A 24,517-nucleotide genomic window follows, 5' to 3' on the forward strand; every position below is an offset into this window, starting at 1 on the left:
TTCAAAAGAGAAGTATTTTCATGCAAAGGTGCACAAACAATTCTAATTGTTTTCAGGGGCTCAGATTGCTTCCCGAACACTTAAACAGCACACGTGTGAATGGGAAAAAGGAAAATGGGTTCATTTGTAACAACTGCAACTTGTTATAAATACACTGTGCGGAATCCACCTGTGTTAACACGAGTTAATACGCGGGCTGCTACTGAGTGCTCAGAAATGACAGAGTTTGAGACAGAATTTGAGACAGAGTTATTTGTCGAACGTACTCCCCCTTGAGGGTCACCTGACATCTCCCTCTCTTTTTATGACTTCAGGTTAAAACAGTCTCATTTACCCAGGATTTTAATCAAAGCATTATCTCATCTGTTTCACGAGGGCAAACAGAGCCCTAGGTTAGGGTTTTGCTATGGTGTGATTACAATAAATAATAAATGAAATATGCCTATATAGGAGAGCATTCCAGGGTGGGGGTTATTTTGTCTGTAAACCTTCCGATTTAATTTCCCTTCATTCCCCGTGAATTGCCATCCCTCTTCATGGCTACCAATCTTGATCCTCCTTGATCTCAGATTGCAAATGCCTTAGCAGACCAGGTGCTCAGGAGCAGCAGCAGCAGCAGAAGGCCCTTGCTTTCACATCCTGCACGTGAGCTCCCAAAGGCACCTGGTGGGCCACTGCGAGTAGCAGAGTGCTGGACTAGATGGACTCTGGTCTGATCCAGCAGGCTAGTTCTTATATTCTTATGTTCATGTCTTTCAGGAGTTCTTGTGCTGACTTTCATCATCAACAGATCACACATCAATACTGTGACCTCGAAGGACCAGTTCATCATTGCCTATGGCGGACTGAGAGGGGCCATCTGCTTCTCTCTGGTTTTCCTGCTCCCAAACTTGCCGAGAAAGAAACTCTTTATTGCAGCCACAACAGTGGTCATCCTCTTCACAGTTTTCATACAGGTAAAACCAGGTGATCATTGTTTTCCTCCTTTGGGTAGAAGCTTTGTTTTCCATTTAAATGGGTGGTAACCAGCCCTCTTTTTTACTCAATCTCAAGAGAGAGTTCAGAGAGAATTGTGACTAGCTCAAGGTCAGCCAGCAGGCTTCATGTGTCGGAGTGGGGAAACAAATCCAGTTCACCTGATAAGAGTCCACTGCTCATGGGGAGGAGTGGAGAATCAAACCCTGTTCTCCAAATTAGAGCCCACCGCTCTTAATCCCTACACATGCTGGCATCTTGCATTAGTAGAACATTTAATCTGGATTCAACCCTTGATCTGGGATGTGACAGCAGGAGTGGGCTGTCCCATCAGCTCCTCCTATACCTGCCAATGCTACGGGGCTACTGGCCACAGGGTTGCCAGACCCATGGTCAGGGCACGGGATCCTCTGCCTCCAGCTTGCTTTCCATTAGGTCCAAAAATCATAAAGTCCTGTTGTTTCCTATGTGGCTGGTTAGCGAAGATAGAAAACGGGATAATTCTCCCTGTTGGGCTGTTTTAAAAACATGTTTTAGAAATATGGTAAAGTTCCTTGTTTAAGGAAAGTATCCTTCCTTTGATTTCTAGACACAAAATTAAGTATTTGAAAGTGTTAAGTATTTGACAGGCAGTCAATTAGAGGAGAAGTAGTTGTTTCTGTTGGCAGTAGACGGTAGGACTTGCTATAATGAGTTTCTAAATGCTGGTATGAACAGAAAGTGTTATTTTCCAGCTGGAAATTAGGAACTTTTTTTTACAGTAAGAGTTTTTTACAGTAACAGAGAAATTATTAATGCCCTGCCCCCGGAATGCCCGGCCACGCCCCCGTCGTGCCCCGCCCAGCCCCATTGGTAGCGCTGCATGCTGTTTTTGAATCCCACCACCATGGGAACCTGTTACTAAAATGTTTGGATCCCACCACTGGGGGGGATCCCTCCTGTGTCAGTAGCCACATTAAAGGTGAAGTGGAGGAAAAAGGTGGAGCAAAAAGGTGGGGGGGAGGGAAGGGGAGCTCAGCACGTCTGGAGGGTCACAAATGAAGAAGCAATACTCAAAGGGTGCTAAAGAAAATGTTTCTAGGTGGTTTCATTAGGTTCCTAAATACGTCGTCTCAGTTTGAAAGCTGGGCTTTCTGTGTCTTTGTTTTGCTCGCCACCTATGGAAATGTTGGTCCTGGGTTGCCGGAAATAGACTGCAGGTTGCTGGGGGTGATGATCATATTTGTGGCTTGCAGGGTGGGGTTTAAAGGAAGGAGGCACCAAGCAAGATGTTTCTTGGCGTTTGTGCGCCATCTGGTGGTTAAAATGAACCAAGCAAGTGATAGCCATGAGATTCCATACACTTCTGCATGAGAGGGTGGTTTACAGCCTGATTTTCTCCCCAGTGGGACCCCAAAGTGGCTCACAACATTGGCCCTTTCCCCACTTACCCTTGTCGGAGGGTTACTGCGTGGGGTCATCAAAAGGCGCCATTTGAAAAGGCGCCAGGAATTACGCGCACTGAGGGGGCGCGAGAGAGGCAGCGCCGGGGCGGCTGCGTTCTCGCCGCCCCTGAAGTGGGGAGTGCAGCTGGACCCCGCGCTACTTTAGGAGAGTAGCGCGGGGCTTAAGGTAAGTGGGGAAAGGGCCATTGTTCTCTCCATCTTCCGTTTTATCCTCATCACAACTCTGCTGGGGTAGGTTACATTGAATGTTTGTGACTGGTCCGAGGTCACCCTGCAAGCTTCCAGGGGAGAGCACGGATTTCATTCTGGGTCTCCCAGATTTAAATCACAGCTTGGTGAAGGCCTTGGTGCACAATCTGTGCTTGGAAGTTGCCAGAGAGAATATTCTCCTCCCCAATAATAGTGAAGATCCAGGATCCCCAATGAGGCACCCAAGGGTGCATTGGCACCTGCTGATACTTTTCCTGGCATCCGCCAGGTGTTTTCAGAAAGTGGTCAGGGCCAGGTAGGGCTTTTGCCCAGCAAGGCTTCTGATTGGCTACTGGAGATATTTTTGGCTGTGCAGATTTTTTAAAAAAATGTTACTTTGGCAGCAGCTGCCACCACAGTGCAAGGGTCTTCTCTGTGTGACTAAAGTTCAGCTGTGATGGTCATTTTGTGGCTAGCTCTGCCTTGTGCAGCTGCCATTTTGTGGCAGCCATTTTGTTGCTGCACCCACCATGCTGTGTGCAGAATTCCAGATGTGCCCACGGGCTCAAAAAACCCCAGGATCTCCTGCTGTAGATATTCAACCAAGCCTCCAGGCATGGCCATTTCTGCCCTAAACCTACATTGGGAATCTACAGGTCATAGGTGTCAAACTTGCGGCCCTCCAGATGTTATGGACTACAGTTCCCATCATCCTCTGCCAGCTGGCAGGGGATGATGGGAACTGTGGTCCATAACATCTGGAGGGCTGCAAGTTTGACTCCTGTGCTATAGGTGAATTAACCATGACCTTTACCAATGAGTAGTTCCAATGCTTTTGGAGAAGCTGTTATACCCACATGAGTGGGAGTAGCACTTTTCCTATCAGAGGCAGGAACATGTGTATTCCTCACTGTTTTGGACTAAGACAGGAGGGCTCTGGGTTCAAATCCCCACTCACTTATGAAATTCTCCGGTTGACCCAAAGCCACTCAGCTTAACCTGACTCAGAGTGGTTGAAACAATATGGATTTGAAGGGGAAAGCTATTCATGCTTCTCTGAGCTTCTTGGTCAATATCAGGATGGAATCCTGCCTTATGAGGTTGGTCAATATCAAGCTGGACCCTTGGTCATGTTTCTAGATCCTGCCTTATGAGGTCGGCCAATATCAAGCTGGGTCCTTGGTCATGTTTCTAGATCCTGCCTTATGAGGTTGGTCAATATCAAGCTGGACCCTTGGTCATGTTTCTAGATCCTGCCTTATGAGGTCGGCCAATATCAAGCTGGGTCCTTGGTCATGTTTCTAGATCCTGCCTTATGAGGTTGGTCAATATCAAGCTGGACCCCTGGTCATGTTTCTAGATCCTGCCTTATGAGGTTGGTCAATATCAAGCTGGACCCTTGGTCATGTTTCTAGATCCTGCCTTATGAGGTTGGTCAGTATCAAGCTGGACCCTTGGTCATGTTTCTAGATCCTGCCTTATGAGGTTGTGGCAATGACATATTTTATTGTATAGGACCCTTTCCAGAGCTGAGAGATCTTGTCATGCTTATTTGTGCATGGAGGACTGAGGACTATAAGGGGATCCAGGTGGGTCTGCTCTTGAAGATTCCAGAGCTAAACTCCAGATGAGTCTGGGGAGATGGAAATATATCCAGCCAGTTTTGCAACCACTGTCATCATTTTCCGGGAGCTCCTGGGTCCTGTCCAAAATGCCAACATCTTTCTGAAATGCCTGCGTCCAACTCAGCCTCAGAAGTATCTCTTTGAGCTTCTCGAGGAAGGAATAACAATCTGATACATGAAACGGAGAAGGAATATTAAAAAATGGCTGCTTCACAGTGATTTTTAGGTCTTTCCCCTTCTTTTGACAATCCAGGTCAAATAGTTCTATTTTAAAATCTTCTGCTTCTGCACTGACCTGCTTGTTAGTTAGTCAGCATATTTACAGTCAGAGACCAGCCTGAAATTAAAATATATATACATATATTTATATATAGAAAAGCACATCGCAGCCGAAAAATATTGCTTAATTAATTCCAATCATACCATTAAAAACAACTTCTATTATTATATGAATCATGTCAGCTTGTCTTGTTTGATTCTCCTCAGTTTTGGTGTTTTGATTTCTGTTGATCTTGGCAATTTTCTTGAATGGCCAAAAATGCAAGATACAAAGTAGTTCACCTTGCAATTAGTTTGCCTTTTGAGTGAAACGCGTCCATTCTTTGCAGCTTATTTTCTTTCATTTTTCTCTTGCGCCACAGGGAATTACGATTCGTCCTCTTGTTGACTTGTTAGCTGTCACCAGAAAACAAGAAAGTGCCCCCACCGTGGGAGAGCAGATTCATATCCGTGTAAGTGCTCCTATACTGAAGAAACATCGAAAGATGGCCTGTAAATATTAGAAGTGTAAAATTCTAGATGACCTCTTTGGAACTGGTGTAGAAGAAACTTCTTTTGCTGGCCCCCAGATATTGATCTATACATCTAGGGGCATCCCTTTGATGGTACAAAATTACATCGTACAAAATTAAAGAGTTTGAATCCTGAAGGGTAAATGTGCCACTTAAGGGCAAGAATACAATTTTTAATGCATTGCCACTTCAAATACTCTGTGCAGATGAAACAATGCATCCGTTTATAGCAAAATCTTTTCTCTCTGTTTAGTTTTTGGATCATTTGTTGGCTGGCATAGAAGATATATCAGGACACTGGGGACAGTATTACTGGAAAGATAAGTAAGGATTTGCCAAAAATACAATTCTCTACATGTGTAGAAGGAAGGGAAGATGACACCCGGGAGACGGATTTCTGTTTCTCACCAGGGACATCTTGGTACCATTCATCTTTGTGTCATAAAGCAGATAACCACGGCGTTCCAAAATCTCTCCCCCACCCTTTTCCTTCCTTTTTTGTTAATCACAAAAGGGAAGGACCAGATTGTTTGGGAGCTAAATTAAAGAAGATTGTCACCATTCATAAGTGAAGGAAGCCCTCAGATGTGTAGACTGCATTGTTTGTAGTGGTCCCTTCATGAACATCTACTGTTGCCTTACACAAGATCAATGAACCTACTTTCCTCGGGTTGTCTGTTCAGACTAGCGATGGCTGGGCTCCAGGTTCTCAGATGGAAAAGTTTTCCTCAGCGCCCAATAACTTGAAATCCCTCATGCCAGCTGGGTGACCTTGGGCTAGTCACAGTTCTTCTGAGCTCTCTCTCAGCCCCACCTACCTCATAGGGTGTTTGTTGTGAGGGGGGCAGGGAAAGGAATTTGTAAGCCCCTTTGAATCTCCTATAGGAGAGAAAGGGGGGATATAAATCCAACTCTTCTTCTTCTTCTTAATGACAACGCCAGGGATCGAACCTGGGGCCTTTGGCTTTCAGACCAGGTGTTCTTCTACCTTCTTCATTTGAGGCAGTTGTTCTACAGCTGAGGCACAGCTCAGTCACTTTGAACCAGAAGGAAAGGGAGGATATAAATGTTCCAAAAGATAAATAAAACTAAAATCTCTTAAAGCAGTCTTATACCCAGTGAGTCTAGGGTAAGGTGACCAGATGGTCACCTTCAAGAACCGGGATGGGCGGGCGGCTCCCCCCGTAGCACACACACACACTTGCGCAGCCACACACACACGCACACACACATGGAGCGCACACTCGTGCGCGCACACGGAACCACACACACACTTGCGCAGCCACACACACTCGCACACACACATGGAGCGCACACTTGCTGGCATACCTTGTTAGCCACACACTCGCGCACACACACACACACCTGAGCCACACACACTCGCTATCACCTATCACACGGAGACTGCCTTTTGCTGGCTACAGAGCTACCGTTTATCAATCACCAGAGGCGGGAAGCGGCGGCGCCTCAGAACTTTCAACTCTTGACGCGATACGCATCTGCAGCCATGGGGCGCTGCAATTTCAGCACTTTTGGAAGGCGCTGCCGTTTCTCACCCTGGTGACAGGGCGGAAGCGGCAGCGGCGCAGAAGCAAGTGGAAATGCTCCTGCGGCTGCGCTGGAAACTACGCGCGACTGCCTTGCGCCCCAGAAGGCAGTGCGGCAGCCTTCCAGAACCCGGGACATTGGGGAAAACCCGCGGGACATGGGACAAGTTCTTTCAAGCTGTGAATGTCCTGCACATGGACGGATGGTCCCAGCTTGAAGTCTGAGAGATACTTCCAGGCACACGCATGAGCAATGTGTTTTCAAACCACTTTCAGAACTGTTTGCAAGTAGATTTTGCTATTCCACACAGCTTCAAAGAGCACTGAAAGCAGTTTGAAAGTGCATTATTCTGCATGTGCGGAATGAGCCCAGTATTGTGTAATCTAACTGGGAGTCACTTTCCATCTTCTCAGGCAAAGAGGCTTTTTCTGAACACCTGCTATCTGAGACCCTTTCACTGTTGACGGCAGGGATCAAATGCCTTTTGCACCTATAAAAAGAAGGTTTTTCCTTCAGAGCTGAAGTCCCTCCTTGTAGCAAGGATCAAAATAATGGATCAAGAAAGAGGTCGTTTTTAAAAGTCTACTAAGCTTCTTTCTCAGACCGAAAACTGGATGGCTAATGTTGATGAGTTTCTATCATGCTGTAATTATACAGCAATTTTTTTCCCTGTAACTAAACATGTCATTCAGGTATCTAACTCCATTTAAGGGGCAATATTCAAATTTATGAAAAAAAAAACCTTTTTTTTGGACGCTCAAATACCAAGGCTGCAATCCTATGTATTTTGGCAGAAGCCCCAATGGAAACTTACACAGGGTTAGGGTGTGCACGTACACTTGAAAACTCATGTTACCTTGCCACTCCCATTTAAATAAGAGAAATTATTTCCCTCACCAATTAGCTGTCGAGATAAGAGTGGTCAACGCAGTGTCCCATGATATTTGGCGTGTCCTGTACAATGTGGGAGGCAAGATCTATGGGACGGATTCATCCTTTGGTTTCAGAATCCTGTTCTAGGATCCTGCAGAAATATGGTTGTTCGTCCCAATGAACTTTTTCCGCCCCCCCCCCCAATAATTTTTATTAGCTTTAAATTTATACAATACTAGCGGAGACCCGACCCACTTGGCGTTGCTAATAACAGTGTCCTTCTCATAAGGAGTCCTTAACCACACAGATGTGCATACAGGTTCAATGATCATAGCTTGCAAACTTTAGGGTAGTCAAATGGAATCCTTTTTTCCCTTTTCAGTTCACATTGTTATATCGTTGATGTGTAGTAGTCTCATGTAAGGGGGAAGGGTGTGCAGACAGAGTGTAGTGTTCCTGTAGGTTTAGGGTTGCAGTGCTTGTGGGTGAATAACATTTCTTGCTTCTCTGTTGCGGGTGTAGATGTAGAGGTGTTCTGGGGTGGATACTCTCTGGAGCGTACAGCGATATGGTTAGCCCATGAGAAGCATTGGTGTAGATCAACCACCGCACCACTGTAGAGATTATGCTTTGTTGATGGTGATAGCGAATGCTAGCGGATGGGGAACTGTAGTCTCCTTAAATTGGAATGGCATATCTGTTGTATCATGTGGGTATGCGAGGGGATAGCATCCCTCTCACCTTTGAAAGGGCTTACTAATGTCCAATATTGTGGCCTCAATTATGTTGGGCATTAGAGTTTTGACGGCAAGTCATTATTACCCATTACAGAGTTTGGCTGATTGATGTTACGGTAACCTTGTGATAACTGGAAGTAATTTTAATTGTAAGATGTGTGGTGGCATTCCTGGCAGATCGAGGGAGTTCAGAAACTCTGTTGGGTACTTAACTGCTTCATCTGCTTCTACAACAGTGTCGATGGACTTGTATGTTACTGTGTCGTAGTCAATGGTGGATAGGATTAGAGTGTTGAGGTCTTGGACATCTTTGTTCTTGGGGGCAAGAATAGCTCGCTCACTCAGCCAATCATGGCTCTTGTAGTTATGTGTAATGTTGGGGAAAATGTTTTGTATCAAAGCATATCTGGATGGTACTGTGTTGCAAAAGTTGTGAGGCAGTGGGATGCGTCCTGAGGCTGGATTCAGAGGCAGCGTGCCATTTCCGATGTCCAGCAGTTGGCTAGAGAAGATCTCAGCACTGTGGTGGTTCTGTTGGTGGACACGCATATTAATTGTTAAATGCACTGTTGTGACGTGCTGCCACAAAGGGGAGTATTTCCAGGCAAGCATTTAATTTCATCTGCTGGTGTTGATCGGGGAAGTACAGGAAGTGTTTGTCTGAAGTCTCCTGCAAGCAGGAGGACTGCATTTCCAAATGGCCTGTTGTCTGTACGCAAGTCTTGTAGTGTGCGATCTAGGGCTTCAAGTGATTTCTTGTGGGCCATTGTGCATTCGTCCCAAACGATCAGTTTGCATTTCTGCAGGACCTTTCCCATGCCAGAGCCTTTGGAGATGTTGCAAGTTGGAGTGTCATTCCATTGCATGTTTAGTGGGAGTTTCAGAGCAGAATGAGCAGTTCTTCCACCTGGAAGCAGTGTTGCTGCAATGCCAGATGAAGCAAGAGCTAAGGCAATGTCATTGGTGGAGCGTATTGATGCCAGAATTAGTGTGAGTAGGAATGTTTTTCCAGTGCCTCCTGGTGCATCTAAGAAGAAGATTTGTCCATTGCTGCTGTTCACAGCACACATTATTTGGTCATATGCGGTTTTTTGCTCTAGTGTGAGTTTAGGGTATGTGAGTGGATGTAGGAAATGAGGTCAGTGGTATTGTAGGTTTGTTCACGCCGCAGGTCAGCGTCGTAAAAAGCAGCAGCAGAGCGATGTGGTGATGGCATGCCCAACTGGCAGAGAAGTTTGTTTGCGATTTGTGAGCACAAATCTTCAATGATTACCAGGACCTCATTGTAGATGTCAGCGGTGGCAGATATGTCCAAAGTCGAAGTGTTAGTGCATGTTCGATGGACAATATCTTCAGCCATGTGTGACTTGTATGTCTCCCATAGATGTGTAGGGGAAGATGGAGAGCAAGTGGTTAATATGATGGCAAAAAGCGACCGTATTTGATGAGGATGTGAAGTGTGGCATGCTTCAGTAAGGCACAAATCCCAGTGTTGGTCGTTCTCTAGTAAATGGAGAGCTTGACATGCACTGCGGTAAGTGGGATGTATGACACCGTGGACAGTGCGTAAATGTTGGAAAGATGTTGGGCCGGGCACATTTACCAGTAGCATCCGTAGGAAGAAGCATTAATCTTGAGTGGGATGAACGGTGTATAGTCTGCCTATTGTAGGTTGTTTGAAGATGCCAGGGTGGCCCTCGACATGCTCACCCCGCTTGCGTCGCTGAAATGTTTTTCCAATGGCATTCCATACATAATATGTAGGAACCTCAGAGTATAACAGTGTTTGTGCAAAGGTGTCGGTTTGGCATAGCAGGAAGAAAGCAGTCAAAGTTGTAGACGGAGGGTTATGGGCCAGCTGTTGCACAGTTGTAGTTGTGAAGTACACACGTTGTCCATTTTCCAGGTGTACTGCTAAGTGGACAACTGGGGGATGTCGTGCGTGGATTGGAAACGAAAGAATGTAGCTTCATTGCTGCTGGAAATGTATGTACAGTCTGATACAGTGCAATCTCATGGGCATGTGTGAGTCGCGTTGGTATCCTGTCTGTGTTAAGCATGCCCGGCGGCCATGTCACTGCCTTTGTTCACATATTTGCAGATGTATTTAATGGATTTCCGCGGGTTGCAGTATTCAACGTTGATGTGTGCTTTGTAGGCTTTGGATAGCAAAGGGGGATATGGGACAACCCACCTGTTGTCAACTTCAATGGGGCCATGGCGTGTGTGTATCTTTGTGGAGTGTCCGCCATCCTGTGTTGATCTACGCCGGTATAAGGGATATCCATCATTGCCGGTGATTGTGTCTGGTAATGCTTGGGATACGTTTTGAGCATTTTACCGTCTATCATACATGGTGAAGCAGGATTAAAGAGGGCACCGCAGAGCCATGTATCATGTTGAAACCACCTGATGCAGAAAGGTTGTCAGTGCACAGGTGAATTATTTCAGCACTGATTATGGGTAATCGATGTCATTAAGGTGAGTTTGTTGTAGAGCCAGGGTATGTGTGCGTGTGGTAGTCCTGCTGCCGATACGACTAGGTACATCCAGCAGCGCACAGAGCCGAACACTTGGTTTACCGCAGAGATCCATAAGTGATTGCAGTTCTGTCTGTAGATACGCGTGCCTTGATGTCATTACCTGTCCTGTGGTGACTGGGCAGGAAGGAAGTTGGCGGAGAATGTCATCAAACTGGGTTGCATGTAGAAAGTTATAAATAAGTCTGGGCGGCTATAGTGTCATTTACATATACAATGGCATCTTGAGCATATTCATGCATATGATGTGGGCTGCCAGTGTAGGAAGATGGCAGAATGGTTAGTCTTCCAATGTTAGTTGTATTGCCGTCGAGTACAACTGCATCATGAAATACATGTATTCCTCAGGCGCAGCTTGGTCTGATTGTAACGGAGGAACATCAGGCATTCTGTTTTCAATCTTAGCATATGTCGACAATATACTGGTGGAAGAGGCAATGCGGCATTTTCGGGATATTGGTTGTCTTCATTCTGGCCGAATCATTATAGCGGTATGAGTAGTAGTTCATGGCGCTGCATTTTAAATGTGTGTCTTCACCACTGTGCGGGTTTTTCATCTTGATGTTGAAGTGGTATGTGACTCCATCCCAAAAAAAGGATAGGGTATTGCAGGGCATGCATTGGGAAGGCGGTGAGTTTCTGAGACTTTTGTTAAGTGTGCGTTTTTGCGATGGAGGACAATGTCTCTGGGGTGGAAAACATCGCCGACGATAACTATTGCCACCTCATCTATAGTTGGCGCATTGAATTGGCGGGTATGTTGCCCAGGAGGGGTTTTGTCTGGATGAATGACAATTTTGTGTGTGTCAGATGGCATCATTGCAAGTGCTGTTTTGAACAAACGGATCAAGTGGTTGTTGGCATGGAGAAGCTGTTGAAGCTGTGAAACGATGCTAGGGTTTATGTTGGGAGAAATCCCGCAGCGGGCATGTAGTTCATCATTTGTGTCACCAATAAAATACATTTGGAGGAATTTGTGTTGATGGTCTTGCAGTGGAAGTAGGGACCCGGCTCTGTGGTATATTTGACCTTTCACTTTGAAAGTTGGCATGAATGGAGCTGTGATGATATCTGCGCCGAAAGAAGTCATTTGGAAGCAGGAGTTGTATTGCCTGATGTTAGTGAGGAAATGTTTGGATTCTGTGGTCTGTCCATCAAGCAATGTGTGAAGTGGCTCTGGTGGCTCCTGTAGTGCGGGAAGGGTAACTTTTCCATTTGCGCAGCACATTCCTGGAGTTTCTCCGGGAAATTTGAGTGCCTTGCAGTAAGGGCAGACAGTAGTCATAGTGCCGATGTGAACAGGGGGGGTGGAAGAGTAATCTGTGGCAGGGTTGTAGCAGAAGGCGAGACGATGGTAGTCACGTGACTGCTGTGGGCGGAGTCCGGTTTGAAGTTGAAGGGCAGTATGTTGTTGTCGTGTTTCAGTCATCTGGAGTCTGTGGCGTCGTCTGTTCTGAGTGCGAGTTAGAGGTGTAGCTTTGGCACGTGTTTGGCGTGCATGGAGGCATGCTTCCTGAAGTCTGGCTGAACGTTGTTGTGGTGTTTCCATTGGCGTTGGTGAGTCTTCTTTATTAGTGGCACTCTGGAGTTTGCTGTGGCAACTGTTCAGGTCTTGTTTTGAAACTGATGGCTAGGCGTTGTTAAGCCTTGAAGTGTGGCGGCCGTAGTTTGGTTTGGCGTGAGGCATGGCTGGTTGGAAGGGTAACAGTTAGGGTGGCCTGTGGAAGGAAGAAAGGGAGGTGTTAGAGGGATGGATACTGGGGTACCATAGGGAAGGTGGGCAGCAGGAGTGTGAGGTGTGATGTAATGTATGAGGTCTGCTAGGGGGTTGTCAGGGTAGCGTTAGGTGGCGCCCTGATAGGGCATGAGGAGTAGGAGTGGTGGTATGCCTAGTGTTGATCTATTGCAGGGATGCGTGATGTATTGCAATGTTTGTGTTTGGGGTAGCTTACAAAGAACTGAGTGCACAGCGTCCTATCTCCCAATTAAAATACAACAAGCCAATACAAAAAAATACCACAAACCGATAGAAGTAAATAGGCGACAAAACTGGATATATAATGGTAAAGAAAAAATTATTTCATATCAACGATTACATCAGTTTGTTGTATTTTAGGTGTGTTTGAGCCAGTGCATCTCAGAGAAGATTGTACAGCCTTGTGAGGTGGGAAACTGTGGTTGTACTCCCGGTAGCAGAGGCAGAGGATGGTCTGTGGGATACAATTGTTCTGTTGTTAATAGGTGTGTTTTGGGTTGCAAGTTGCAGGAGGAGGTGGCGGTAAGAGAAAGATCCCATAGTGAGCAATGTTGCAAGTGGTACCTTTAGAGATGTGTAGTTGTAGTGTATGGACTTATTTAGCTGCTGGACCCCTTTGGTAGTGTTGGGTTACCTATGGTACAGCCCATTGAGAGCTGGTCGTTGGATATTTGTGAATAGACGCGTCTACACAGAGGTTATTATTCTTGGCGGGTGGGGAGGGGTTGGCGAACATCAGACCTCCACCCACCCACAAGGAAAGGTTGAAGGAAGCGAGTGGAGTGAACTTGTGCAGGCCAGTTATGTGCGAGCAGTGAGGGGAGATGGTGTGTGGGTGGAGAGTTTTGTGTGTGTGAGGGCTAGGTCGTTTGCTGCTGGGTGTTAGAAGTAACTGAAGGCAGAGAGGTGTGATGAAGAGGGGTGAGGAAGTGGAAATGTGATGTTAGAGTGTGAGGGAGGGGGCTAAGGTGTGGTGATGAGTTGTGTGTGTGTAGATAGCTGAATCGTGGGGGGGAGGAAGCCCGAAGGCGTGTGTGGGTGAGTGGATAGGTGTGGTAATCCTGGGTGAGGCAGGGTTGAGCGATTAAACACACAAAGGAGTAGTGGTGCAAGGGAGAGGGTTTTGGGATGGGAGCTATGGCTGTGTGAAGTGTGGCTGTGAGGAGGGCAGAGAGAGAGTGTGTGAGATGGTGGTTGTGTAAAAGTGTGTGGGTTTTGGTGAGAGAGTTTTGAAAAGGATGGAGGAGGCTATGGCTGTGTGAAGTGTGGGTGTGAGGGGGGGCAGAGAGGAGTGTGTGTGAGGATAAGTGTGGTTGTGTTGAAGTGTGTGATTGCAGTGAGAGAGTTTGAAAAGGATGGGAGGCTGACTGTGAGATGTGGCTGTGAGGGAGGGCAGAGAGGAGTGTGTGAGATGAGGTGGTTGTGTTGAAGTGTGTGAGTGCAGTGAGAGAGTTTTGAAAAGAATGGTGGAGGCTATGGCTGTGTGAAGTGTGTCTGTGAGGGAGGGCAGAGAGGAGTGTGTGAGATGAGGTGGTTGTGTTGAAGTGTGTGATTGCAGTGAGAGAGTTTTGAAAAGGATGGAGGAGGCTATGGCTGTGTGAAGTGTGGCTGTGAGGGAGGGCAGAGAGGAGTGTGTGAGATGAGGTGGGTGTGTTGAAGTGTGTGAGTGCAGTGAGAGAGTTTTGAAAAGGATGGAGGAGGCTATGGCTGTGTGAAGTGTGTCTGTGAGGGAGGGCAGAGAGGAGTGATGGCTGTGTGAAGTGTGGCTGTGAGGGAGGGCAGAGAGGAGTGTGTGAGATGAGGTGGTTGTGTTGAAGTGTGTGATTGCAGTGAGAGAGTTTTGAAAAGGATGGAGGCTATATGGCTGTGAGGTGTCTGTGAGGAGGCAGAGGAAGTGTGAAAGCTGAGATGAGGTGGATTTGTGTTGGGGGGGGTGTGGTGCAGTGAGAGAGTTTTGAAAAGGATGGAGGAGGCTGTGGCTGTGGCAAGTGTGTCTGTGAGGGAGGGCAGAGAAGGAGTGATAGCTGTGTGAAGATGTGGCTGTGAGGGAGAGGGCAGAGAAGGAGTGTGTGAGATGAGGTGGTTGTGTTAAGTGTGTGATTGCAGTGAGAGTTTTGAAAAGGATGGAGGAGGCTATGGCTGTGTGAAGTGTGGCTGTGAGGGAGGGCAGAGAGGAGTGTGTGAGATGAGGTGGTTGTGTTGAAGTGTGTGATTGCAGTGAGAGAGTTTTGAAAAGGATGGAGGAGGCTGTGGCTGTGTGAAGTGTGTCTGTGAGGGAGGGCAGAGAGGAGTGAAGTGTGTGGGCGTTTGGTGGGGGGCTGTCTGAACGGGAACTGGCAGCGTAATGGAGCTCTGGATATGAAGTCCAGCAGAGCAGGCCAGGAGGCGCAGGAAAATGAAGCGGAGCAGGGTGCTGAGGGGAGGAAAAGAAGTTTCCGCAGTGAAGTGAGAATAGCGTTTTGCTGAGCGACTGAGGCAGCGTTAGGATGAAGTGGCCAGAGTGAGAAGTGGGGAGGGGTTGTGTGGTAGCACTTGGAAGAGTCTTTGTCCTTTCGGAGGGAACGAACGTGCAACTGGTGGAGAGAGTGGACTGCATTGGCTACTGTAAATAGCAGGACAGTTAGCACTTGGCAGGGATATGAGAAATTTAGAGGCATGCACTTGAAACGTGTGACTGGAGGAAGGGTGTGTGGAAAAGAGCAAGTTCTAATGGGCGCAGCATCTGGGGAGGAGGCAGCTAGGCGTGGGATGGGAAGCTTCTGGCAGTTGATAGCTCAGGAGGGTGCGAGTCATGTAAATGTTACTAAACACTCGCTTAGCAGAGTGACATTACCTACTAGGAAGTTTAGAGGAGGAGTTCGTCCAGCAGTTTATGAGGCAGCCCCTCAGAGACAAACACACGGTTAGATTTTTATATATATAGATAACATGGAAACCAGTAAAGTCATCGTTCATTAAAAAGTAAAAAGTAAAAAAGAAGAAAAAGAAAAAGGAAGAGAATTATTCAGAAAAAATAAAACATTTTAGAATATATAACTCTTTCATAAAATAGCATGGTTTGACTAGAAAACAGCTACCCTTTGACTTCCTAACTTTACACAAGGTAGAATTCTTTCAAGTTACCACATTTAATTTCATAGCTTAATCAGTTACAATATGTTTCTTAAACTTAAATTATCTCTAAGTATTAACCTTAACATCATATTATAAAGGGGTATATTGTTATATCGGATATCGAAGAGATAGAAAAAGTGCAGAGAAGGGCAACAAGGATGACTGAGGGATTGGAGCACCTTCCTTATGAGGAGAGGCTGCAGCGTTTGGGACTCTTTAGTTTGGAGAGGAGATGTCTGAGGGGGGATATGATTGAAGTCTATAAAATTATGCATGGGGTAGAAAATGTTGACAGAGAGAATTTTTTCTCTCTTTCTCACAATACTAGAACCAGGGGGCATTCATTGAAAATGCTGGGGGGAAGAATTAGGACTAGTAAAAGGAAACACTTCTTCACACAATGCGTGATTGGTGTTTGGAATATGCTGCCACAGGAGGTGGTGATGGCCACTAACCTGGATAGCTTTAAAAAGGGCTTGGACAGATTTATGGAGGAGAAGTTGATCTATGGCTACCAATCTTGATCCTCCTTGATCTCAGATTGCAAATGCCTTAACAGTCCAGGTGCTCAGGAGCAACAGCCGCAGAAGGCCATTGCTTTCACATCCTGTACGTGAGCTCCCAAAGGCACCTGATGGGCCACTGCGAGTAGCAGAGAGCTGGACTAGATGGACTCTCGTCTGATCCAGCTGGCTTGTTCTTATGTTCTTATGCTCTTATGTTCTTATGTTATCACCTCATAACTGACAAATTTTGAGGTATGACTTCTGGCCTTTAATTTAAAATATTCCCTTTAGTTAATACATTCACAATGCTTCACATCTATCATTAAGGTCGTTTCCCCACGTACCTCGACCACCCTTTGCTGCACGCTACTCTCATATCTGGCGCGCTTCCGGGCTTCCCCATGACCCCGCGGGTCTTCAAAAGGCGCCGTTTTGAGGAGCGCCAGGAATGACGCAGGAACGGCAGCATCGGGGCGGCTGCATTGTCGCCACCCCTGTAGTGGGGAGTGCTGCGTGACCCCGTGCTACTTGGGGATAGTAGCGGGATAGTAGCGCGCAGCAGATGGTAAGTGGGGAAACGACCTAAGTCTTATAGACATATCACGGAACTGAACTAAAATACTTATTAGTATAAACATATTTACGAAGACGAGGGTACTTCATGACCAGAACCTCATGGCCAACACTAGCAGGCCACATTGGGGGCGGGGGGGGGGCTTCCATGTTTGTTGACTCTCCAGAACAGAAGGTTGCCCACTTTGTGGAACAGGATGTTTTCCCCACTGATCTGATCTAGCGGAGCTCTTCTTATGTTCTTAGGTTTTTTTTAGTTGTTACCCTCTTCTGTGGCTCCTTGCTGGCCTCTGGCTTTGTATGGTCTAATTCTCTATGATTCCCTGGACAGACTTGAATATTTAAACAGCAAATACCTCCAGAAGTTTTTGCTCCGGGAATACATGCAGCCCAAATCAAGCATTGTGCTCTTGTACGAGAAACTGGAGAGGAAGCACGCCATCGAGTTAGCGGAAGCCGGTCAGCTCATTTATGGGCCGACCCATTCCTCGTTGCTGTAAGTGGGGTATTTTATTTTTTATTATGTTCTGCACTGACTGCTTAGAGAAGATCCAAAGCAGGGGTTAGAGTGAAGGATGCCTCAAATCCAGAATCTCTTTTAATAACTGTAACAGCATTCAGTGCTCTTTCAATGCTCAGCGTCCTTCTCCTGCCTTATCTTATATCTTGATAAGTGAGCTCCCAAAGGCACCTGGTGGGCCACTGCGAGTAGCAGAGTGCTGGACTAGATGGACTCTGGTCTGATCCAGCAGGCTCGTTCTTATGTTCTTATCAGAGGCGTTCCTCCCATTGGGCAAAGTGGGCAGTTGCCCAGGGCGCCCCCTTGTGGTGGACGCCAAAAATGCAGGTTCGTTTGTGGGATTGTTTTGTATTTTCAGTGTTTTTTTGGTTTTAGGCCTGCAGGGGGTGCAGTTTTTAGGCTAGCAGCACCAACATTTCAGGGATTTTTCAGGAGACTCTCCTGATGATATCACCCAGGTTTGGTGAGGTTTGGTTTAGGGAGTCCAAAGTTATGGACTCCCAAAGGGAGTGCCCCATCCCCCATTGTTTCCAATGGGAGCTAATAGGAGATGGGGGCTACCCCTTTGAGGGTCCATAACCTTGGACCCCCTGAACCAAACTTCACCAAACCTGGGTGGTATCATCAGTAGGGTCTCACGAAGATACTCTAAAATTTTGGTGCTGCTATCTTAATAATCGCACCCCTGACAGCAGGCACCCCCTGCTGTCTTCAGATTTGTGAGTTGGGGCATGTTCTGTAATGTGATGGTGACTTTGAAACGACCTGGTGGAAAAAAAATCATTGTTTGGTCATGGTGGAGGAGGGTGGCCACCCATGGGGGCATCAAACTCAGGTTTTGCCCAGGGCTCCAGTTTGCCTAGTTCTTATGATGGAGTCCTTATCATAACGCTGCAAGGTAGGTTAATTCTCTTATCCCCACATTGCAGATCAGAACCGGAAAGAGAGCATGGCAGGCATGCAACCCAGCTAGAGATCTCATGGCAGAGATGAGAGTCAGCCCCAGCCCTCCTAGCCTTGTTCCTCAGCCATTATGTTACCCATGCCGTGAGACCCAGGGCTGTGACCTTGCAGATGCAGGGTTGGATTCTGGGCTACGTTTTCTGCCAGCAGACGTCCCTTCCATCAGGGGAACAGAACTTCCCTGCCTCCTCCTCCGTTTTCAACCCATTGATCTCCCTGAAATGCCATTCTGGGGACACAGGGGGCCCTTGGGCGTGGCGTGAGGTACAATTTGGGGGGGGGGTCTGCTGCGGAAAAGAGGAATTGGTGTGAATTATAACGTTAGCAAAATTTTTAGTTCGAATCCAGCCCTTGAGTCGGGATCTCACATTTGCAGCTGGGCATTTCCTCACAGAAAGGACAATGATCTAAATCAGGGGTCTGCAACCTGCGGCTCTCCAGATGTTCATGGACTACAAATCCCATCAGCCCCTGCCACAAATTTGTAATGTGCATCTTCAGGCTGACAAATATAGTACAGGGATGAAGAAGCAGAGCTACCCTGGTCCATAAGGATTCCTCTTATAAAGGCCTCTGCCCAGTCTATGTAGGCTTGGTGAGATTCCGCAGCTCCTTGATGGAGACATGCCCCTTTCCATGGGAGTGGCTAAGATCCTAGGATCTATTTCTATTGGTCCTGCAGGATCTACCTCCTTTTACACTTTTACCCTGCCCATCTCCCGATGGACTTGAGATGGTTGTTCCTGAGTGGGAAAAAATTCATGTCCAGGGATATAGCTACGGAAAATGGTGCTGGGGAAAACACTGAAATTGCGTTCCCTACCATTATTTTCACTTGCTCTCCGGAAGGCTGGTCTACCCACTGTGAAGAATTATTGGTAGACGATGGCCCTTTCCGCACATGCCAATAAAAATGTGGGAGGGGTGGGTTACATGAACCTGCCCTCACCCTGGCCCCTTAGCATGGCTGGCTGTCCTGTAGACAGCCAGCGTGTTGGCCGGGGTGCACGCCTTCGCATGAAGGCACATCTTTTTCTTTTGCTTCCTGCCTGCCTGCCTGTGAAGCACAGAACCGACCCTCTGGGCTATGATACGGCCCATTTCCCCTGCATGGCTGTGCAGATGGGAGCCAGGGAAGAGTTTTTTGAGAATCATAATTTTCACGACTTTCTTGTTTTAATGTGCCTCGCAGCCGTGGCCATTCACTCGGCCGTAGCTCCAAGCCATGTTAAAACAAAAGAATCACACATATCGTGATTCTTGAAAAACCCAGGTTGGGGGGGGGAATGTGGAGTGGATCCGCGTTAGGATTGGGATCCGTGTGAAGTTCCCCCCTGTCAAGGAAGACTCCACAGTCCCCTTCTACTTGAATTGCTTATTGATTCAATACACTCATAGAAACTTCTTCTTTTTTGTAGTTTATTACATATAACAGGCAAGCTTACAAGTTGCTCTAACGAATTAACAAAAGAAAACTTCAGGAAAAAACGAACTGGGCTTCAGCTTCAGTTAAACCCTCACTCACTAACTGCCCTTCCTGTGTTCTGAGCCACATCCTCCAACTGACACTTTCAGAATGTTCCTGAACTCTTCACATGCCCCTTTTCAGCTGAAATTTAGGGGCTAAATGTCTCAAAATTTCAGTTAGATCCAATCATATCATACAGGCAATTATATATAATTAACCATTACCCTGACGACTTAGTGCATCAGCAATAATATTGTCCTTACCCTTTATATGTCGAACCTCAAATTCATAATCTTGTAGGGCTAAGGACCATCTCAAAATACGAGCATTGCTGTTTTTTATCTTGCTCAAAAAGGCCAAAGGATTATGGTCAGATCTTACAATAAACTTAGACCCTATTAGGTAAGGATGTAATTTTTTGATTGCCCACAAAATGGCGAGGCATTCCTTCTCGATCGTTGAGTATGCACATTCTCTAGGTAACAGCTTTCTACTAAGGAAAACTATTGGATGCATCAATTGGTCTTCGCCTTTCTGAACTAATGTAGCACCTAAACCTCGTTCCGAAGCATCAGTGTATACACTTCAAATGGTTTGTTAAAATCAGGAGCAACTTAATACTGGAGCATTTACAACAGCCCTTTTTACCCGTCAAAAGCAGTTTGACATCTATGGCTCCAAACAACTTTAAATGGAGCTAGCTTTTTACATAAGTCTGATAATGGTGTAGCTAGTTCTTAGTTGATTATGAACTTTCCTATAAACAACTAATCCTAAAAAGGACTGAATATCCTTTTTTTGTGGTTGGAATAGGCCAATTCTTAATACTGGCAACCTTAGCTTCAAGAGGCTTAATTTGACCGTTGCCGACACAGTGGACCAAGGTATATCACCTCCTTCCATCCAATTGACACTTATCAGGTCTCAAAGTTAACCCAGCTTCCTGAACCTTCTGGAAAACCATTCGTATATGTTTCAAATGGGTCTCCCAGGAATCAGACATGATGGCTATATCATCCTGATAACCAAAGGCATAATCTAACCCAGTAAGAACCTTATCAATCAACCTCTGGAAGGTTTTGGGCCGCTCAGTTTAACCCAAAAGGCATTCTCTTAAATTGAAAATGCCCAAGCCACGCTATACAAAGGCTGTTTTCTCAGAGGCTTCTTTAGTTAAGATTTGCCAATACCCTTTGAACAGTCCAAGGTGCTTATAAACTTAGCTAATCTTTCCACCAATTCCTCCAAACGGGGTGTGGGATAAGGATCAAAGGAAGTTGTCATTAGATTAACCTTTCTAAAGTCTACACACAGTCTGAATTCAGGAGGGTCACCCTCAGACACTTGCTTTTTCTTCACTAGTGCTATGGGGTGCTACCCCATGCACTGTTACTCAGGCTCAATAATATCCCACTTCAACATTTGTTTAACCTCCTTCCTCCACAACTTCTTTCATACGATTGTTAATAGGGTATGGTGTAGGGTGTTAATAGGTCGCGACACTTCCAGTGTCAATGTGGTGGGAAATCAGGTGGAATCAAACCCGGGCTGTTCAGTAAACAACAATTCAAAGTCTTTAACAAATGTCTAACGCCCTTCTGATAAACCATCTGAAATTCGAACTTTACTCACATTCAGAACACTCCTCAAAATTCCATTCCCACAAACTCATCTGCGTTAGTGTCAACTTGTACTGGAAAAGTCATTACAGATCTCTCACAATAGGTTTCAACCTATTACAGCATGCACAGTTCTCTGCCCATCATCTTCTTGAATTACATAATTGTCATTGGTAAAACCATATTATCACATAAGGTCCCTTCCAAGCCACATCCAACTTACAGGCTTATCCACTGACAGTAATAAAACTTTATTACCCACTGCAAAGCTGCGTGGTCTAGCCTTAACATCAAAGTAGGTCTTTTTTGCTGAGCCTGCTTCAAATTCTCTGCTGCAGCTGTCCTTACTTCCTGCAGAGTTCTTTGCAGCTGCACAGAAATATGCATTTACATCCCCTTGGGACAAGAGTTTGTCAGTAAAGCCTTCCCAATTTGCTCTAGCTAAAGGACCTCTGATATCTCTACCAAACAATAACTTGGTTTGGACTAAATCCTAGGCTTTTTTTGGACTGAATCCACGGAGAGAAACAAACGTCAAATATGGTACTGCTTGATCCCATGAATTTGAATGCTTTAGTACATAAGACTTCAACAATTGTCCGTAGTTCTGAATGGCCCTCTCCACTAAACCATTTGACTGAGGGTTATACGCCACTACAGGGGCATGCTGAACCTCAGCCAACTCACAGTTTCATCACCTGTGACATCCAAATTAGGGGCTTGATCAGTCATTGAGTACTTTCATCACACCATATGTGGACACAAATTCCATTAAAGACCTATAGCTACTGACACAGATGTAATGTTTCTCACACAAAGGCACAAGGAAATCTGGTTGCATGGTCAACTATAACTACAATATACTGTTTTCCGAACTACTTTTAGGTAAAGGACCTAAAATGTCCAAACTGACCCTTACAAAGGGTTCATCAATTACTGGGTAGGTAGCTCACACCTAGTTCTATCAGTGGCGTCCACATGTCTGCTGCAAAATCCTTAACTGCTTTTTAGTCAACCCTGGCCAAAACTGCCTTTGAATTCTTTCCATGGTCCTTCTTATTCCTAGGTGTCCATGATTAGGACACTATGAGCCAGTTCTAAAATTTCTTCCCTGTACTTTCTTGGAATTACTAACTGTAAGGTTACTTTTCCCTTCTCAGAAAAGCCCTGCCTCCATTTTTGGCGATACAATAAGCCAGATTGCCATATAAATCTCTCAGGATTTTCTTTAGATACTTCTCCAGAAGCAACCTCTGCCTTTTCACATAACTCTTTTAAAGTAGTACATGATCTTTGTTCAGTTTTAAACTGCTCAGACCTTTCATGACATACATTTTCTTTATCCTCAAAATGGAAAGTTTCAACTTCCATAGCTGGACTAGGAGTTGTAATGACTCATCTTTCTTTCCTCCAATTGTGACTTAGTTAACTCAGCTTTGCTGTCAGCTCCACTTCCACCCCACTTTTTCTTTTTTGCTCACCTATATTTGACTTAAGTTTTCCAGCTTTAGGAATCCTAGTTGGAAACTTTTCATGTACATCTTCTAATTCCCCCCCTTTGAGCCTTCTGTTTCTCTCTTTTTCTCAGTGCTTGTTTATGCTGACCTAGTAACTACTGCGTTCATTTGTCTAGATTGGTACAACACATCTGCTCCAATTAGGCATATCAGGAAACATCATGTACAATGGCATATATGTCCTTTTCAATTCCTGGGAGTCTGGATATGAATCAGTACTAAATCTAAGTTACATAGGGGGTCCTTCATGTAAATGGGGTAACCTGCATCCTTCCCTGTGATGACTTATTTGCTTTAACAACTTTCTGTTGATAGAACTTATATCTGCCCTGTGTCAACAGAACCTTCCACCCACAACTTCCCCCAAGTAGCACTTTCATAGCCCTGAGATCTCAACCCACTGTCTCTGTTCCTCAGATATCACACTATTTACATCAACCAGCTGTAACTCTCCCATTCTCACTCTTGGTGCTTGTGCAGTGGATTTAACAAGTCCCTCATCACCAGCATATCTCTTGGTTGTCCGAGCAGAGTTTCTCCAGGACTTAGCAGAGTTCTTCATCACCATAGTGACCGGCTCTTCTCCTTCACTGGAACAACCGCAGAACTACCTGGTGAATCATTAATCTCCTCCCAATCTTCATTTTGCACCAAAACCCGATTATTTCCAACATGTTGCACTCTTGTTTCTCTCTTATTTCTTGCACATTGTGATTTGAAGTGACCCCTTTCTCACACAAAAAGCAGATTATATTCCTTGGTGTATAGATCTCAAGCGGTTTACTGGGCCTTGGAAAGAAGTCCTTTCTCTGAAGCAAACTTTTTCTCCATCTTTACCCACGTGAAACTCAATATTTCTCGGTTGGTTTTAAACAATTCTCTCTTCTCTGATACAAAAGCGTGCTGGTTTCTTTCCTTGCTTTTATATGGCCATCTGGTCTAGAAAGCAGCCAAGTTAGATAAATCTAAGTTCTCTTTAGCTTGAACAAGGCTGAGATTTCTTGAGGGAGTGTGTGAAATGCTCTCTTTTGCTATCAAGTTGCAAAAGTCTTCTATGGACTGAACCTTTGCAGCTCTATACCATTCTGCTGAACAGTTTCAATCCGAACCATAAAGCAACATAGCTCTCCTTCCTCTTAGGAGAGAAGCTCCCCTCAGTTCTTCTCTCAACTGGATCTCCGGATTTTCCAAATCTGGCTAAGGCCTGCCTTTTAAAATTCTCATAGATGGCTTCTTCCCCAGGTGTAAGTTCACCTAATAACTGAGCTAAATCTCCAGCCACGCATAAGGGCCATAACGCCCTCACTTGCTCTCTTCTGGGAACTTCATTTTCTCTCAAGGCAGCTTCAAACAAAGCTAAAAAACTTTCCACTGACTCACCCTGCTGATACCTGGGGAACTGTCTCTTCTGCCAAGCTGCAGTCGACTCCCTCTGTCTATCCTGCATCAGCAAGTTCATGGTGGTTTCTTGTGCGTGCATAAACGTTTGCAGCATCCTCATCCATCCCTCAGTGCTGGTTGGTACTGAGGAATCGTCTGTATCTATACTATCCCGTCTGGTTGCATTAACTCTGGGTAGTCCTCTGGGGTGTACTACAGACCTTTCTTGGTCATTCTCATCCATGTCTCTCAACTCCTTGCCATTCAACAGCTGTCCCGTGGCTCCCAACTCTTGAGCTACCACTCTGCTGCTTGATTCTGGCTCAGCTGAGAAAAATGGTGTGCATATTCTGGGCTCTTCCAGTGTGACCTGCACTT

General features: G+C 45.8%; 1 protein-coding gene across 1 annotated transcript in view; it reads left to right on the forward strand.

The window, feature by feature from the left end:
- The window catches only part of LOC125442948 (sodium/hydrogen exchanger 2-like), a 54,609-nt gene that overhangs the window by 14,707 nt on the left and 15,385 nt on the right, over positions 1–24,517 (forward strand). Inside the window, exons 6-9 of the mRNA XM_048514753.1 lie at positions 760–956; positions 4,876–4,965; positions 5,279–5,349; positions 17,004–17,168. Of these exons, the coding sequence (XP_048370710.1) occupies positions 760–956; positions 4,876–4,965; positions 5,279–5,349; positions 17,004–17,168 (523 nt within the window). The remainder of the gene's footprint in view (positions 1–759; positions 957–4,875; positions 4,966–5,278; positions 5,350–17,003; positions 17,169–24,517) is intronic.

Source organism: Sphaerodactylus townsendi, linkage group LG13 (assembly GCF_021028975.2).
Source record: "Sphaerodactylus townsendi isolate TG3544 linkage group LG13, MPM_Stown_v2.3, whole genome shotgun sequence".
NCBI classification, from domain to species: domain Eukaryota; kingdom Metazoa; phylum Chordata; class Lepidosauria; order Squamata; family Sphaerodactylidae; genus Sphaerodactylus; species Sphaerodactylus townsendi.